General features: G+C 39.4%; 1 protein-coding gene across 4 annotated transcripts in view; it reads right to left on the reverse strand.

Annotated features, from left to right (window-relative positions):
- Nucleotides 1-19,580, reverse strand: part of Acbd5 (acyl-CoA binding domain containing 5) — a 41,464-nt gene that overhangs the window by 12,515 nt on the left and 9,369 nt on the right. For 2 of the 4 annotated variants that reach the window (XM_042686029.1, XM_042686026.1), the window contains exons 4-9: nt 17,888-17,960; nt 13,681-13,795; nt 13,399-13,431; nt 5,765-5,899; nt 3,773-3,967; nt 1,640-1,746 (exon numbers count right to left, since the gene is read on the reverse strand). In XM_042686029.1, the coding sequence (XP_042541963.1) occupies nt 1,640-1,746; nt 3,773-3,967; nt 5,765-5,899; nt 13,399-13,431; nt 13,681-13,795; nt 17,888-17,960 (658 nt within the window). The remainder of the gene's footprint in view (nt 1-1,639; nt 1,747-3,772; nt 3,968-5,764; nt 5,900-13,398; nt 13,432-13,680; nt 13,796-17,887; nt 17,961-19,580) is intronic. The other 2 variants (XM_042686027.1, XM_042686028.1) reach the window with 1 other exon arrangement.

The raw sequence follows: 19,580 nt of genomic DNA on the forward strand, positions 1-19,580 counted from the left end.
CTAAAGTAAACATAAATTGTATAGCACCAAGTTTTCATGGTAAAATATTGTTTTTCTAAAATGGCAGTTGTGTGTTATTGTTGCAAATATTCTTTTCCTAAAAGAAAATATGAATTGACTTCCTAGATACAAAAAAAAATTGGTAGGAATGATGTTGTCTATAAGTATACAAAACAAAAAACAAAATGAGGAAAAAAGTGGAATCTAATATTTTTATCATTTATTGCTTTCAGTTTTCACTAATTTCAGTTTGGCTTATTTATTTATTTATTTATGCTGGTCCTGGGCCTTGAACTCTAGTCCTAGATGATGTCCCTAAGTTCCTTTTGCTCAAGGCTAGCACTCTACCACTTGAGCCACAGCACCACTTCCAGCTTTTTTCTTTTTGCTTATGTGGTGCTGAGGAATCGAACCCAGGGCCTCAGGCATGCAAGGCAAGCGCTCTACCACTGAGCCACCTTCCCAGCCCTCACTCCATTTTCTTGATGAAAGCTAGTGTTCTACTTGAGTCACATCTCCAGTCCAGCATTTTGCTGGTTAATTGGAGATACAGTCTCTTGGACTTTGTCTTTGAACCTTGATCCTCCAGATCTCAGCTTCCTGAGTGTCAAGAATTATAGGCATGAGCTACTGGCATCGGGTTTATCATTATTTTGCCTATCTGTGCTACTCCTTTGTTTGACCTTAGGTTAAAAGTTCTGTATGTGCTTTAAAAATTTGAGAAAATTAAAACATAGATTCAACTGTATTTGTGAAATAAAAAGAGGGAAACACAAAGTTAAAAATCATCCTTTCATGAAAGCAAAAGATAAATGATAGGATACCCTGAACTTTTTTACAACAGGGGTAGAGGAAAAAAGTGGATAAATATAAAAATGCCAAAATCAGATGTCATTTTCCAAAAACATTTTCATAATTACCAGAAACAGCTCTAGCAGAAAGAAAAATCATACTTTTTATAATTTTTTAAAACTTTTTCTCTGATTGCTGAATCTCACCTAAAAATTGAAGATTATTTCCACTAATTTTTTTGTGGCAGGACTGGGACTAGAACTCAGGGCCTAGGCGCTGCCCCTTATCTTTTTCACATAAGGAACATGCTATCCCACTTGAACCACAGCTCTACTTTTGGTCCTGTGGCAGTTAATTGGAGGTAAGATTCTCATGGACTTTCCTGTTCAAGCTGGCTTCAAACCATGATCCTCAGATCTCAGCCTCCTAAGTAACCAGGTTATAGCATGAGCCACTGGGCACCTGTTTTCTACTGAAAACTTGAATGCAGTGGACTGTAGTCAATGTAAGAAACAGGTTTATTTGTTTGCAAAATATTCCATTTCCTTCATCAAAGTTTTCACCAAGGGCCCTTGCTTAAAATGTTTATCCTCTGTATTTTTGCCCCACATCTCCCAAGAGATTTATACATATATTATAATTATAATAGAAAGATAACTAATATTAATTCGTTTCTTTGAATACTTTAGAATTATATATACTTTAAGCCACAAAATATAAATATTCAAACATTTTAAAAGTTTTTCAAAGTGATAAACAGAAAGTACATCTGCTATTAACAGAAGTTCTGACGTACATTCTGATATACCATTTTGAAACCTTACCAATCAAAAAATGTCATTTTTACCTCTTCTTGTCCAAACTGTTCCATAGAATCACAGTAAACTTCACTGTCTGAATCACTTGTCAAATGCTGAATTCCTGAAATATCTTCAACATGATCATCATTTATATCTAAATATGAACAAATGTCCAGGTAGGATAATTATACTCTAATAGAAGACAAATACATTTTTATATTCCATTTTCTAAATTAATCAGCCCTATATTATGTTCATACTGAGAGACAAATTTGATATTTCAAGTCTGTCTGTCTATCTATCTATCTATCTATCTACCCCATATTAGCCTCAAACTCATAATCCTCCTGACTCAGCCTCCTAAGTGCTAGAATTTCAGGTACACAAGTACTTTTAAGTCATATTATTGTTAACTTACCAAAAGTTTAAATTTAGTCAATAATTCTTATTTAAATTATTACAAAGCTTTTATTATTGAATTCTATGAAACCACTGTCTAGATAAAACCTTAGAAAAATTAATAACCATATAAGACAAAACAGCTGCCACACAGGAAGTCTAATTTGAAATGTAATTATTCAAATTTGTTACACATTGATTTTTGGATACAGTTACAGCAACATTAATGATTCTGTGCAGACATACTATAGACTCCCTCTAGACCTCTAGAATATAAAAGACTAGCCAAGCGCCTGTGGCTCACGTCTGTAATTCTAGGTACACAGGAGGCTGAGATCTGAGGATTATGGTTCAAAGCCAGCCCAGGCAAGAAAGTCTGTGAGACTCTTATCTCCAATTAACCACCAGAAAACCAGAAGTAGAACTGTGGCTAAAAGTGGCAGGTTCCTAGCCTTGGCAAAAAAGCTCAGGGACCATGGAAGAAACGAGGGAGTGAGGATTGGAGGGAAAAAAAATCAGGAAAACTGGAGGTTTAGTTGAAGTGGTAGAGCACTTGACCTGCAAGCTCAGGGTTATGAGTTCAGTCCCCAATGCTGTCAATAACAACATCATAAATAACACCAATAACAACAACATAAATAAATAAATCAGGAACAAAAATGTCAAAGATTTTAAGGTATTATATCTAAGAACAAAGTAAGAGCCAGGCGCTGGTGGCTCACACCTGTAATCCCAGCTACTCAGGGGGCTGAAATCTGAGGATTGCTGTTCAAAGCCAGCCCAGGCAGGAAAGTCTGTGAGACTCTTATCTTCAATAAACCACCAGAAAACTGGAAGTAGCACTGTGGCTCAAGTGGTAGAGCACTAGCCTTGAGCTGAAGAGCTGAGAGACAGCACCCAGGCCCAGAGTTCAAATTCCATGACCAAAAAAAAAAAGAACACAATAAGAATATGTCATGATAAAAGTTCTGAACACAGAGGCATGATGCAATATGCCTATAATCCCAGCACTTGAGAGGCTGAAGCCAGAGAATCACAAATTCACAGCTGCATAGGAAGACTATATCTTAAAGGAAAAAAAAAAAGGTCCTCGTCCTAATTCTCTGCCTCTCAAAGCTAAACATTCTTCATTAAAAAAATATGTATATATATATATATATGTAATAATTGTATTGTTGTTATTAACGTATTGTACAGAGGGGTTACTATTTCATAAGTCAGTAAAGAACTTGGATAATGTCACCTCTTCTTTTGCTTTCCCCCAGTTTTCCCCTCCTGTCCCCGTCCACAAATTGCACAGTTCATTTTCCAGTGTCTACTGAATACCATGAATGCATTTGTTCACCATTCTTCCCTCCCTTTCTGTACCACCTCTCTGCCCTCTAAAAAGACAAAAAAAAAAAAAAGGAAAAAGAAAGAAAGCAAAAACAAACAAAAATACAATAATAACAAAACCCATGGTTTCCATTTTCTGGAATTCATTTGGATAATTCATTTGGATAAATATTTTAAATGTTCAGAAGAGTTATGCCTTTGGGTTCCTCCCTTAAGAGCATTCTCCTTTAGTAGAACAACTGTTTGTATGTGAATGCCTAGAGTCCTGTATACATTATCATGTCCAGTTGTATTTTAGATCTTCAAAGCTAAACACTCATACTATTAATAAACTCTTAAGATACTATTCAGTAAGTTTTTTCAAACTATTTCTAAATATCCCAAAATTACTAAAAGAATATTTGAGCCATAGGGAAATGGCTAAACAAAGTATTTGAAGATAATACCTTCATGAACACAGACAACAGTGTTTCCAGTTGGCTCTAAGTTCTGCTCTATACACTTTCCTTCTTCAGCATTTCCACCTTTCAGTGAAGAATCAGGATGAACTTCATGCTGCATGTCCTGAACAAAGCTGTCTTTATCATAGCCATTAGTGACAATAAGTTCCAGATTATCTGTTAATTTCTTCATTTTCTTATCTTTTATGAGAAGAGAGATTCAGAAAAGATCGTAGTAAGTCAACTTCTGCATAAAATAGTCTAATAGCTATTAGTCTTTTTTTTTTTTTTTGTGGTCATGGGGCTTGAACTCTGGGCCTGTGGCACTGACCCTTAGCTCTACAGCTCAAGGCTAGGGCTCTACCACTTGAGCCACAGTTCCAGTTAAGGCTTTCTGGTGGTTAACTGGAGATAAGACTCTCATGGACTTTCCTGCTCAGGCTGGCTTTGAACTGTGATCCTCAGATCTTGGCCTCCTGAGTAGCTAGCATTACAGGCATGAGCCACCAACGCCCGGCTTATTAGTCATTTCTCTCTGAAGGTTTTCCTACCTGAATTAGAAAGATGAAGCACTCTTTGAGAAGAGTGCACAGCTCCCCAAAAATGATGTTGACTTTAAAACTGCTTCCATTCCCTGTGATTATTCTAAAGTATCGTTCAAAAATAATTTATCAGGCCAAGTATCAGTGGCTCATGCCTGTTATTACTGCCTGCTCAGGAAAATGAGATCCTGAGGGTTGCATTTAAAGCCTGCCTTAGTAAAAAAAAAAAAGTCTACACAAATCTATCTCCAAAATAATCAACAAAAAGCAGAGCTGGAGGCATGACTCAACTGATAGGGCACCAGCCAAGCAAGCTAAACCAATCAAGTTTGAGACCTCAAATTTAAGCCTTGGTACCAGCAAAAGGAAAAGCAAAAGAACGTTAAAGGCTGGAAAGTATAGACAAAGCTAAGTGGTAACAGTGTGTTTTAAGTCTGTTTTAGTGGGGTTTTTTTTCTTTCTAAAATAACCTTCTCATAAGTTACAGGAACTCCTACTAACAAAGTTACATTTAGGAATGTAGTACCCCATAATTCCAGTGTTCCCTCTCCATCAAAACTTAGGCCTAAAGATTAAGGATAGAGCACTTGCCTAGCACACATGAGGCCCTGAGTTTGATTCTCAGGGCTGCAAAAAGCAAAAACAAGCTGGGAAAAGGTGGCTAACACCTGTAATCCTAGCTATCTAGGAAGCTGAAATTGGAGAATCACAGTTCTAAGCCAGCCCAGGCAGGAAAATCTATGTGACTTTTGTATTCAATTAACCAGCAAAAAGTCAGAAGTAGAGGTATGGCTTAAGTAGTATAATACCAAGCAAGAGCCTGTGGCCCTGAGTTCAAACCCCAACACACATGCACGCACACGTGCACATGTACACACGTGTACACGTGTGTACACACACACAAATATGCATACCTATATTCTATTCTCTGGAGTGCACTTTAATCTTGATAAGATACTGAGAATTTAAATTGTTTCTGGTTCTTAGTAACATGTATATCCACATCAGAAACATTGCCTTTTAAATAACTTGGCAGGTACTACATTTGGTCTATTCTTGGTCAGCCTTCAATTAACACTGTCATTTATGCTTAAGTCTGGATGTAGCAGAGCCATTTGGTCAACAGGCCATAACCCACGATGTGCACTGATCTCACACAGTATCTAATCATGCCAATGTCTGAATGCCTTTTTTTTTTTTTGCCAGTCCTGGGAATTGAACTCAAGTCCTGGAAATTCATTTTTAGCTCAAGGCCAGTGCTTTTGAGCCACAGTGCCACTTCCAGCTTTTTTTGAGTAGTTTATGATAGTAAAAGTCTCATAGATTTTCCTGCCCAGTCTGGCTTCAAACCATGATCCTCAGATCTCAGCCAGGATTAGAGGCATGGCTCACCAGCACCTGGACTGAATGACCTTTTATTTAGTATAAAATTATTAACCTGATACCTAAAACTTACCATTATCACTTTGCTTTGTTCCCTTTACTTCTTCTTGGGCCTCATCTTCCTCGGACTCAGCTCCACTGTCACTGCTTTCTGCTTTGCCGTTAACAGTTTTGGCATTTGGAGTAGAAGTTAGAACATTACCAAGATCTAAAACATAAATTGACCATTTATATCACTCATTCGGTAATAGATAATCATGGCTTGATTTTTAATGAATAAAGCAATTCTGAATTAATATCCTAGAATTTTATATATGATAGTATTCTTACACTCAAAATATACCTACATTAGTAGACACATTCTTTCAATTATCAGTTTACAACAAAAATGATAAAGCTAAGCTATCAAATATTATTTGAACAAAGCACAGAATAATTGTTTTTAAGTTAACATCATTTGAAATCGTAAAGATAAGCATAAATGAGCTTCAGAAATGATGAGATATACTAGCCTGCTAAAAAACATAAAAATGTTGTTTTGGGCCATTCCAACAATCTCATCAACATTACACTTGGACTCCATTTTAAAACTTTTTGCAGGGGAAGGGGTCAGATACTAGGGCCTCATACTTTCCCCTAGATTTTTTTTTTTTTTTTTTGCCAGTCATGGTGCCTGAACTTTGGGCCTGGGCACTGTCCCTCAGCTCTTCAGCTCAAGGCTAATGCTCTACCACTTGAGCCAAGCACCACTTCCAACTTTTTCTGCTTATGTGGTGCTGAGGAATTGAACCCAGGGTCTCATACATGCAAGGCAAGTACTCTACCACTGAGCCACCTTCCCAGCCCCTCCCTTAGATTTTTTTGATCAAAGCAAGTGTTCTATCATTTGAGCCATATCTCAGCTTCTCGTTAACTGAAGATAGAGTCTCTCAGACTTTTTCTACTCTGGCTGGCTTCAAATCTTCATCCTCTGATCTCAGCCTCCTGAGCAGCAACGATTACAGTCATCAGGCAGTAGCAACTTGGCCTTTCAGAACAGTTTTCATAACTGTTTGTTTGTAGAGTACCAGAGATCAAACTTAACACCTCATACATGCTAGGCAGATACTGCCCCACTGAGGTATACCTCAGTTTATATTATAAACTGAATCAGTATTGGGTGGATCAAATCTAAAGTCTTATGTATGCTAGGCACAAGAGAATCATGGTTTTTTCATCTCTCTCACTCTCCCTGACAGTCTAGAAGAAAATAATAATTAAATAAAAGCAAAGCCATGCTAGTGGCTCATGCCTGTAATCCTGGCTACTAAGCAGGCTGAGATCTGAGGATCATGGTTTGAAGCTAGCCTGGGAGGAAAGTCCATGAGACTCCTATCTCTAATTTAAAAAAAAAAAGTGAAAAACTCTGATTTCAAAACTTACTACTTAAGGGTATGCGAAGGAGGACAATGTAAAGGGCTCAACAGCTATGTGCGTATGATCACATAAAATGATGCTTATTGAGATCAATTCCAAGAAATGGAAACAGCAACAAACTTTTTACATTTTGGGTTTTTACATTTTGGGGTTTTTTTTTCCCCCCTTTTGTCACTGTTTTTGATTGCTGTTCCTTTTTTTTTTTTTTTTTGGGGGGTCTGGTCGTGGGGCCTGAACTCTGGGCCTGGGCACTGTCCCTCAGCTCTTCAGCTCAAGGCTAGTGCTCTACCACTTGAGCCACAGCGCCACTTCCGGCTTTTTTCTTTTTGCTTATGTGGTGCTGAGGCATTGAACCCAGGGCCTCATGCATGCAAGGCAAGCGCTCTACCACTGAGCCACCTTCCCAGCCCTGCTGTTCCTTTTGTTCTGTTTATTAGTTTATCTGATTTGGGGAGAGGAAGGGGAAGCACAGAAACAGTGGGACAAAGGGTGAACCAATTCAGAAGTGATACTTACTAGACACTGTATTGAAAATGAATCATACAACTTGGGGGAAAGGGGATCGGGAGGGAAGAAACTGGGAGAAAATGACACTATTCAAAAAGAAATGTACTCCATACCTGATTTATATAACTGTGACCCCTCTGTATATCATTTTAACAAAAATTTGTTTTTTAAGATTATGTAAGGGGGCTGGGAAGGTGGCTCAGTGGTAGAGCGCTTGCCTTGCATGCCTGAGGCCCTGGGTTCAATTCCTCAGCACCACATAAGCAAAAAGAAAAAAGCCGGAAGTGGTGCTGTGGCTCAAGTGGTAGAGCACTCGCCTTGAGCTGAAGAGCTGAGGGACAGCGCCCAGACCCAGAGTTCAGGCCCCACAACCGGACCCAAAAAAAAAAAAAAAAAAAAGATTATGTAAGGGCTAGGAAGATGGCTTAGTGGTAGAGTGTACGGAGTTGGAGGCATGGCTCAACTGGTAGAGCACTAGTCAATGAGCAAAAACATTAAATACCAAGTTCAAGTCCTGATCTTCGACCTAAGAAAAGAAAGTGATTTATGGGGCTGGGAATGTGGCTTAGTGGTAGAGTGTTTGCTTAACATGCATGAAGCTTAACAGGCATGAAGCCCTGGTTTGATTCCTCAGTACCACATTAACAGAAAAGGCCCCACGTGAAGCTGTGGTTCAAGTGGTAGAGCTCTAGCCTTGAGCAAAAGAAGCTCAGGGATAGTGCCCAGGCCTTGAGCTCAGGCCATAGGACTGGCAAAAAAAAAAGGGTTAAAAAAAATTGGATTGGTTGAGTTTGAGGATTTTTTTTTTTTTGAACAGTACTAAGTAGGTTTGTTTTTTGTTTTTTAATTTTAATTTTTTGTCAGTTGTGGGGCTTGAACTCTGGGCCTGCGCGCTGTCTCTGTGCTCTTCAGCAGGGTGCCACAGTGCCATGTCTGGTTTTCTGCTGGTTAACTGGAGATAAGAGTCTCACTGACTTTCCTGCCTAATCTGGCTTTGAACCACAATCCTCCTATCTCAGCCTCCTGAGTAGCTAGGATTACAGCGTGAGCCACCGGTGTCCAGCTAGTACTAAGGTTTTAATTCCTGACTTTGAACTTACCAGGCAGAACTATACCACTTGAGCCATGCCTCTAACCATTTTTGCTTTAGTTATTTTTCAAATAGTGTCTCGCATTTGTGCCTAAGCCAGCCTGGATCACAATTCTATTTACATTTCCATTATAACTGAGGATTACAGGGCACACCACTCTGCCCAGCTGCTTATTGGTGGAGATAGATGGAGTTTTGCTTTTTCCTGGAATTGAATGGCCTTTAAGCATGACTGGATCCCTGCCACCACTCCTAGCACAAGAGACTAAAAAAAAAAAAAAAGAGAGAGAGAGAGAGAGACAGACAGACAGACCACAAACTAGCTTGTAGTTTGGCAAGTCAGATATAACAATTTAAAATCTATTTCTCATATTATTTCTTACAGATAAACTTCCACATATCTAAAGTGACATATGTACAGAAACTTTCAGCAGGATTTTTTCAGGATTCAAAAAGAATGAAAGCTGGGGCTGGGAAGGTAGCTTAGTGGTACAGTGCTTGCCTAGCATGCATGAAGCCCTGGGCTGGATTCCTAGTACCACATAAACAGAAAAAGCCAGAAATGGTGCTGTGGCTCAAGTGGTAGAGTACTAGCATTGAGGAAAAGAAGCTTGGGGACAGTGCCCAGGCCCTGAGTTCAAGCCCAGGAATGGCAATTAAAAAAAAAAGTGTGAAAGCTTTTATAACACTCCCTCCCTGCCACCCCCCAAAAAACAATGAGTGAAAAATGCAATGTCCATTATAAGGGTTCAGGTTAAATAAATTATCGTTTAAGTCTATTGGCCTTTGCTTACAACCCATGAATCCAAATATATTTTGAAATCCCAAGATTACTAATGTTGCACTATGTGTTATGAATATCATATATATGAATATCTAACATGAGTATCAGAATCCACTAAAAACAAACCAAAACTAACAAAAAGACTTTCACAAAAAATAATATTTTGGGGCTGGGAAGGTAGCACAGTGGTAGAGTGCTTGCCTTGCATGTATGAGGCCCTGGGTTCGATTCCTCAGAATCACATGAGCAGAAAAAGTCGGAAGTGGCACTGTGGCTTAAGTGGTAGAGCATTATTAGCCTTGAGCTGAAGAGCTGAGGGACAGCACCCAGGCCCAGAGTCTAGGCCCCACAACCAACCAAAATAACAACAACAACAACAATAATAATAATAATATTTTTACAGCAAAGCATATAAATATTCGAAATCATTAGTATAAAGAATAGAAATAGATAAGCACCAGTGGCTCATGCCAGCTGGGGCAGGAAGTCCATGAGACTCTTATCTCCAATAAACTACCAAAAAAGCCAGAAGTGAAGCTATGGCTCAAGTGGTAGAGTGCTAGCCTTAAGCATAAAAGCTCAAGGACAGTACTCAGGCCCTGAGTTCAAGCCCCAGGACCAGCACTAAACCAAAAATAAACAAAAGAATAGAAATAGTTATATATGATGACACATGCCTGTAATTGTAGCACTTGAAAGGCTGAGGTAGAAGGACTGTAATTTCAAAGCCAGTTTGAGCTACACATAAAATTCTAGGCCATTATGAACTTATACGGACATCATGTTTCAAAAAGAAAAAAACAAATAGATGAACACCAACGTCTCACACTTATAATCCTTGCTGAGATCTGAAAGATGGCAGTTCAAAGCCAGCCCAGGCAGAAAACAATTGCAAGACTCCATCTCCAAAATAACAACAAAAAGCTAGGCTGGAGTCATGACTCTGGGCACCAGCCCAGAAAGCACTAAACCCCAGTATGCCCAAGCAAACAAAAAAGAATCAGGGGCTGGGAAGGTGGCTCAGTGGTAGAGTGCTTGCCTTGCATGCATGAGGCCCTGGGTTCGATTCCTCAGCACCACATAAACAAAAAGAAAAAAGCCAGAAGTGGTGCTGTGGCTCAAGTGGTAGAGTGCTAGCCTTGAGCTGAAGAGCTGAGGGACAGTGCCCAGGCCCAGAGTTCAGACCCCACGACTGGACCCAAAAAAAAAAAAAAAAGAAAAAAAGAATCAGAATAGCGTTACATGGTTCAGATTAGGTTTTGTTCCTTAATAAGTTCATGAGAGGACAAGTTTTAAAAAAAAATGCTGGGTACTGGTGGCTCATGTCTGTAATGCTAGCAACTCAGGAGGCTGAGATCTAAGGATTGCAGTTCAAAGCCAGACCAGGCAGCAAAGTCCATAAGACTCTTTATCTCCAATAAACCACCAGAAGACCGGAAGTTGTTCTGTGGCTCAAGCGGTAGAACGCTAGCCTTGAGCTGAAGAGCTGAAGGACAGTGCCTAGGACCCCATGACCACCACCACCACCAACAACAACAACAACAACAAAAACAAAAATTGATTTTCCAAAGCTTTGGAGATTAAATTGCAACCAGCAGTGGGCTAGTGCTTTTACTCTTCCTTCTTTCATACTTAGTTACCCAAATATCTGTCTCTACCAGCCAACTAGACCCAGCCAAACAGACCCAAGTTTATCCCCACCCTTCAACTTAATAACTTGGTTGACTAAAAGGAAAAAAAACTTAACTTCTTTTTTTTTTTAGACCATATTTAACAGATCAGTTGCCTGGAATGTGTGAATATATTCTTAATTTACACTGGCATACACAGTAAATGGAAATGGGTAATGGTAATCCATATAACTTTTTTTTCTTAACTGAATAATCATGAAGTATAAGGGGAAAAAAAATGGCTGGACCCCTGTGCCTCACACCTGTAATCCTAACTACTCAGGAGGCTGAGAACTAAGGACTGCAGTTGGAAGCCAGCCTAAGCAGGAAAGCATGTGAGATTCTTATTTCCAATTAACTACAAAAAAAAAAAAAAAGCCAGAAGTGGAGCTGTGGCTCAAATGATAAAGTCCTAATCTTGAGCAAAAAAATCTCAGGGACAATACCAAGACCAGTATGCACGCGCACGCACACACGCACACACACACACACACAAAGACTAATAACATTTGTGTTCTCTAAGAATAGTGTGATACAGGGTTATTGCTCAGTTAGCTGTCACTTTCAATTGTATGTGACTTATTAACATGAAAGTAAACTACAATGCTTGATTACCTATACAAAGATTACTATTCTGAAATGCTGAAATCTCTGTCAATAACTAAAAGATACTTTATAAAGAAGAACACAGGCCTATTTTTATTTTTTATTTTTTTATTTTTTTTTAATTTTTTTTTTTGGGGTCCGGTCGTGGGGCCTGAACTCTGGGCCTGAGCTCTGTCCCTCAGCTCTTCAGCTCAAGGCTAGCGCTCTACCACTTGAGCCACAGCCCCACTTCCGGCTTTTCTTTTCTGCTTATGTGGTGCTGAGGAATCGAACCCAGGGCCTCAGGCATGCAAGGCAAGCGCTCTACCACTGAGCCACCTTCCCAGCCCCAGGCCTATTTTTAAAGCATAAAGTTTTCATTTAAATTTATTCACAAGGTCTCACTTCACTCTGCTTTCTAAAAGACATGTAAAGAGTAAATGTTTACCGTTAGTATTAGCAAACCTTACATTTTATTTCCTGTCAGTTTGCAAACATAAGCCTTTATATTCTTCAACAAGCTAGGCACTGGTGGCTCACACCTGTAACCCTAGCTACTCAGGAGGCTGAGATCTGAGGATCACAGTTCAAAGGCAGCCAAGGCAGAAAAGTCCCTGTGAGACTGTTATCTCTAATCAACCACTCAAAAACCAGAAGTGGAGCTGTGACTCAAAGAAGTAGAGCACTAGCCTTGAGCAAAAGAGCTCAGGGACAGTGCCCAGGTCCTGAGTTCAAGCCCCACAACCAACCAAAATAAATAAATAAACACTTCAACAAAAACATGGAAACAAAATTTTTAAAAAGTCACACACATAACTGCCCAGCACTCGTGGCTCATGCCTGGAATCCTAGCTATTTGGGAAGTTGAGATTTGAGGATCATGGTTAAATTCTACACAGGCAAAAAAGTTGGTGAGACTTACCTCCAATTATCCAGCAAAAAACCAGAAGTAAAGCTGTGACTTAAGTGGTAGAGCACAGGTATTTAGCAAAAAAGCTCAAGGACAATATCCAGGCCCCAAGTTCAAGTCCTAGTACCAGCACTCAAACACACCAAGTTACTTGATATCTTAGATTCACTTGCTATGTTACACTTAAACCATACTATAAACACCCATGTTTAAAATTAACTTCAAAATCATTTAATCCATGGTATTGTAACATAATTTATAAAGAAATATAGAAAATAATTAAGCAAAAGACAACTATTTTTTTTTTGGGGGGGGGGGGCTAGTCCTGGTGTTTGAACTCAGGGCCTGGGCTCTGTCCCAGAGCTTCTTTTTGCTCAAGGTTAGTGCTCTGCCACTTGAGCCATAGTGCCACTTACGGTTTTTTCTGTTTCTGTGGTACTGAGGAATCGAACCTAGGGCTTCATACATGTTAGGCAAGCACTCTACCACTAAGCCATATTCCCAATCCTAAGCAAAAAACAACTATAAATTGCTATAATTTTGTTTATACTAAATGAACCACATAGGATGGTTTCATAACTTATCATATAAGTATTCAAACCTTAAAAGTTTATTTAGAACTTCCTATAATGTGTTTTCTTAGAATGAAAATTCCTGAGTGACAAATTTATATACTATATAAATTCATACAGAATTATCTTATCTGGAAATATTAAAAATTTTATGTGGATTTCATTATTCCTACCTTCTAAGTATTTAGAGATTTTCTCCAATCGGACTAGCATGAAAAAAGTAAAAGAAAAAATTAGACATGTAGGCATCAGTTCATACATAAGAGGTTAGTTGCTAAATTTAAAAGGTTAACAAAAATAGTCAAGCATAACGGCGCACACCTATAATCCCAGTACTCTGAAGGGTAAAGGCAGGAAGACTGTGAATTTGAGGCTAGTATAGGATAGCAAGGCCAGGCTGAACTACAGAATAAGTCCCTATCTCAAAAAAATAAAGAAGGTTAAAAAAGTCCAACCTGAGGTTAAATCAGAACTCCTGCCACATTTTTTATCTTCCACAATTTCATAAAATGGACCTATGACTTGTAGCAGTTCTTCAACTTTCTCAGTCATGGGCATAGTTTCAATAATCTGTAATCAAAAAGAGACAAATACTGTGAAATCATATCTATTCATTTAATCTATATGCCTATCAAGTAATTTATGCTTTCCAATTTATTAATAATTTTGACATTTGAAGTTTATTAACAGACTTCCAAAAGGAACTATAAATTACATACTTAATGCACATATACTCCTAGAAAAATCTCAAACATAATAATGATGGAAAAGCACTCTTATGTTGAAGACTATTTGACTTATGTAAAACTTTAAAACAAACACTCAAAAAGAAACTGTGTTAGAGTAAAATTATAATGTTTGTTCTTTAATACTAAGATAGTGTTTCAAGAAGGCATAAAAGTAAAGCAGGAGAGGGGCTGGGAAGATGGCTCAGTGGTAGAGCGCTCGTCTTACATGCCTCTGAGGCCCTGGGTTCGATTCCTCAGCACCACATAAGCAAAAAGAAAAAAGCTGGAAGTGACGCTGTGGCTTGAGCTCTAGCCTTGAGCTGCAGAACTGAGGGACAACACCCAGGCCCAGAGTTCAGGCCCTACAACTGGCCCCCCCCCCAAAAAAAAAAAAAGAAGAAGAAGAAGAAGAATTAGCTGGACACCAGTGGCTCACACCTGTAATCCTAGCTACTCAGGAGGCTGAGATCTGAAGATTGTGGTTTGAAGCCAGCCTGTGCAGAAAGTCCCCCTGGGGCTCTTATCTCTAATTAATCACTCAAAAATAGGAAGTGGCACTGGGGCTCAAGTGGTAGAGCCTTGATCACAGAGAGGCTCAGGGACAGCACCCAGACTCTGAGTTCAAACTCTACAACCAACAAAAAATGAAGAAGAATTATTGGCCAGCTACCAGTGGCTCACACTTATAAATCTTGCTACTCAGGATGCTGAGATCTGAGGTTTACAGTTCAAAGTTAGCCCAGGCAGGAAAGACCATAAGACTCTTATCTGCAATAAATTACAAAAAAGCTAAAAATGGCTGGGCACTGTGGCTCACACCTGTAATCCTAGCTACTCAGGAGGCTGACATCTGAGGATCATGGTTCTAAGCCAACCCAGGCAGGAAACTCCATGAAAATCTTATCTCTAATTAACTACCAGCGTGGCACTGTGGCTCAGGTGGTAGAGCGCTAGCCTCGAGCTAAAGAGCTCAGGGACAGTGCCCAAGCCCAGAGTTCAAGCTCCACGAATGACAAAAAAAAAAAAAAGCCAGAAATGGTGTTGTGGCTCCAAGTGGTAGAGCACAAAAGTTCAGAGACAGCACCAAGGCTCTATGTTAAAACTCTAGGACTGACACTAAAAAAAAAAAAAAAAAAAATCGTTTTAATTTTATGATATTGACTCACTATAATAGAAACTATCCAAATGCAGAAGGTTTTAACAAAAATATTTGGCAAGTTGTATCAACTAGAAAAGCAGCATTCAGGGGCTGGGAAGGTGGCTCAGTGGTAGAGCGCTTGCCTTACATGCATGAGGCCCTGGGTTCCATTCCTCAGCACCACATAAGCAAAAAGAAAAAAGCAGGAAGTGGTACTGTGGCTCAAGTGGTAGAGCACTAGCCTTGAGCTGAAGAGCTGAGGGACAGTGCCCAGGCCCAGAGTACAGGCCCCACAACCAGACGCAAAAAAAAAAAAAGAAAAGAAAAGCAGCATTCAGAATGTTGAAAGTGGTGACACTGACCAAGCCACGTTGTACTCATAAAACTGCTTTGTTAAATGACAACTCCTTTGTACAACTACTTAACAATAACAAAAAAAAAAAAGCAAAGAAAGGGGTTGGGAAAGTGGCTCAGTGGTAGAGTGCTTTGCCTTGCATGCATGAGGCCCTGGGTTTGATTCCTCAGCACCACATAAACAGAAAAAGCTGGAAGTGGCACTGTGGCTCAAGTGGTAGAGTCCTAGCCTTGAGCTGAAGAACTGAGGGACAGTGCCCAGGCCCAGAATTCAGGCCCACGACTGCCAAAAAAAAAAAAAAGGAAAGAAAAGCAGCATTCAAACCAAAGTAATTTTTCTAGCTTTATTCTTTATTACTGGGTTTTTTAGTTGTGGGCTTTTTTTGTTTGTTTTTTGCCAGTATTGGAGTCTGAATTCTTGCTCAGCTTTTTCACGCAAGGTTGCTGATGTTCTACCACTTGAGCTAAGCCTCTAGTTCTGGCTTTTTCCTGGTAAACTGAAGATAAACCTGCCAGAAGAAAGTCTACAAGGATGTTTCTGGCATAAGGCATAAGGCACTGAGTTCTGAACCACAGTACTTATTAAAAAAAAAAAAAAAAGAAAGACAGAAAGGAAGGAAAGAAGAAAGAAAGAGAGAGAAAAGAGTTACAGAAACCTACAGGTAATATTAGCATTTTAAGAGAGCTGAAAGACAGCGTAATAGTTTAACTTTAAAGTAGAATACACATTATTTCATCACCTCACTTGAAACTATGACTATACCATTAAACTGTGATGATGTCATTAATTAATAGAACTTGTATGAAAACAGGTAAACTTTAATGTGGGGATTCAAGTTTGTAATATAGAAATATACACTAAAGTTTCTGTTTGGGTATGTGTGTTCTAGTATGAGGGCTTGAACTCAGCCCCTGGGTACTGTCCCTTACAATTTTCACTCAGGGCTGGCACTCTACTACTTCAGCCACAGCTCCACTTCTGGTTTTCTGCTGGGTAATTGAAGATAAGACTTTTCTGCCTGGCCTGGCTTTGTATCACGTGATCCTCAGACCTCAGCCTCCTCAGTAGCTTAGCTATGATTACAGGCATGAGCCACCGTGCCCAGCTTCTATACTAAATTTAATGTAACAGGAATAGTTACCAAATCCAAAAGGCTTCAGGTACTCTTTCTCTTTCTCTCTCCCTCTCTCTCTTCCTCTCCCCCACTCTCTCTATCTCTGTCTCTGTCTATCTCTCTCTCTCTTTCCCTCTTCCTCCCCCAAAGATTCTTTTGTTTGTATGCTCCTGCTTAGTTGACAGGCAAGAGAGTTAATCTCTGCCCTCTGTATTAAAGTCCACTAAATAAAGATTTCGAAAATGTAACAAAGGGCAAAACTTTGAACAGTGTATAAAGAGATTAGAAAACAGCAATGGGGTAGAGGGCAAGGAAACAGGGGAGAGGGGAGAATGGGAGGACGGGGGAATGGGAGGAGAGAAGAGGAGCCAAGCCAAGCCTGGCTGGACAACACACTCCAGACTGTCCTGCGTCAAATGATGCCAGCTGAGCATTAAAATCATCAAATAAAAGAAGAAGAAAAGACCACAGTGAAAGGCAGCCAGTAAGCAGCAAGGAGATAGATACGATTTGGAAATTCTCTTTCTAGTTCTAAGACTTATTAGACCAAAAAGCTATGACTAAGGCAGACCAGTAGATCATGCCTGTAATAACATTATGACACAATGTAAAACATCTTTAAGAAAAAACACTCACCTTAAGGTGAACTTCAATAATGTAGAAAATTCCCTAATAAATGTAATAATCTGTGACTGATAGTAACATACTACACTATTGTTGTTCCTTAAAACACTGTCTAATAGGGCTGGGAAGTTGGCTCAGTAGTAGAGTGCTTGCCTCCCATGCATGAGGCCCTGGGTTTGATTCCTCAGCACCACATAAGCAGAAAAAAGCCAGAAGTGGCACTGTAGCTCAAGTGGTAGGACGCTAGCCTTAAGCAAAAAAGCTCAAGGACAGTACTCAGGCCCTGAGTTCAGGCCCCATGACTGACGAAAAACAAACAAAAAACATTGTCAAATAAAAATAAATTATAAGCCAAGTACCAGTGGTTCACGACTGTAATCCTAGCTACTTCGAAGGCTGATCTGAGGATCATGGTTCGAAGTCAGCCCAGGCAGGAAAGGCTGTAAGAGTCTTATCTCCAGTTAATCATCAAAAGGTCAAAAGTAGAGTGGCTCAACTGGTAGAGCCAATTGAGTGAAAAAGCTAAGAGACAGATTCCAGGCTCTGAGTTCAAGCTCCAGTATTGGCTAAACAAACAATTAAGAGCTTAGTGTGCAACATCGCGTGCCCAGGGCTCAATCCCCAACAACCCCCCCCCCAAAAAAAATATAAACTAGATCTGCTTTACATACTTTTATTCTCTATTATGAATTATTTTCCCTACCTTTTTCATTTCTTCAACATATGCAATCATTGCTTCTTCTTTGGTCATATCACCCAATGAATTCCAAGCATCCCTAGAAATAAAATATTTTTAAAAAGACATAAAGGTGCTTAATTTTCACTTGAAGAAAATATAATTGATAGTTGATGCTATAGTCATTAATTATTTAAAACAGGTTTTACGTTAAGTCATGATATATTTCCAACACATCTTTTATTTTGTTTTATTTTTGGTCGGTCATGGGGCTTGAACTCCGAGCCTAGGCACTGACCCTGAGTTCTTCAGTTCAAGGCTAGAGCTCCACCACTTGAGCTACAGTGCAACTTCTGGTTTTCTGGTGGTTTATTGGAGATAAAGAGTCTCACGGACTTTCCTGACCTGACTGGCTTTGAACTCTGAACTGTGATCCTCAGATCTCAGCCTCCTGAGTAGCCAAGATTGCAGGCGTGAGCCACCAGTGCCCAGCTCCAACACATCTTTTTAATAAATGTGTCACCTTAAAGGAAACTAGAAAAGTTACTAGACTGGCAAATTAAACAGCATTTTTAAACAATTAGGTATTTAACGCATCCATATATTAAGAAACCACAGGGACTATAAGCTGTTCATAAGTATTTCCTAAGAACTCTTTACAAGCTTTTACATCAGTATAAAGAACAGTAATAGATGGGTTGGAAGAATGATTCAGATGGCAGCATGTCAGCCAGTGACTGAAAGCAACTGTCAGAGTTCAAGTCCCAGTCTAGCTGGAGCTAGCAGTAGCTTATACTTGTAGTCCTAGCTATTTGACACTGAGATGAGAAGAACTGCAGTTCATAGCTCAGGCCAAAGGTTGAAAGACCCCTTTTCAACCAATTCCTGTGTGTGGTAGTATAGGCATGTCAGCCCAGGTAAAGTTAAAAGCTAAAAGCAGGAGGACTGAAGTCCAGGAATAAAAATGAGCAAAAACCACTACAACAGCCAGGCACTGGTGGCTCATACCTGTAATCCAAGCTACTAAGGAGGCTGAGATCTTAGGATCGTGGTTTGAAGCCAGCCCAGGCAAGAGCACTTGCCTTGAGCTAGTGCTCAAGGGAGACTCAGGGACAGTGCCCAGGCCCTGCTTCAAGGTCTCAGGATTGGCAAAAAAAAAAAAAAAAAAAAGGAAAGGCTGGTTTGGAGGTGAAGCACAAGTGGTAGAGTGCTTGGGTAGCAAGTGAAAGGTCTGAGTTCAATTATAAAGGAGAAGATAAATCTTTGTTAAACAAATGAAAATATAAGTATAAGAATGCATTAAAAAACAAAAGCCAGGCACAGTGGCATATGCCTATAATCACACCTATGATGGAAATTTAAGTAGGAAGATCATGCACCAGATACCCTGAACAAAAAAATGGGAGACCTTATCCAAAAAGAAAACTAAAACAAAAAGGGACAGGGGTTAGGACTTGGCTCAAGTCATAAAACATTTGCCTAGCAAGCTCAAAGCTTGAAGTTCAAACTCGTGTCTCCCCCACTTGTGTCTCCCCCTCAAAAAAAGTTTCCATTTTTTAAATAAGTCTGATGTATATATTTGAACTAAAAATGAAGATGGTTTTCTTTTTTTTTCTTCAATCAAGATGTAAAGAGTAGAAAATGTACAGATCCCTTGATAAAAATAGTCTTCTTTATACTTACAAATTTGGCCTAACAAAAAAACTTCTCTTTATACATT

The sequence above is a fragment of the Dipodomys spectabilis genome, unplaced genomic scaffold, assembly GCF_019054845.1.
Source record: "Dipodomys spectabilis isolate Male_0828 unplaced genomic scaffold, ASM1905484v1 ptg000096l, whole genome shotgun sequence".
Classification (NCBI taxonomy): Eukaryota; Metazoa; Chordata; class Mammalia; order Rodentia; family Heteromyidae; genus Dipodomys; species Dipodomys spectabilis.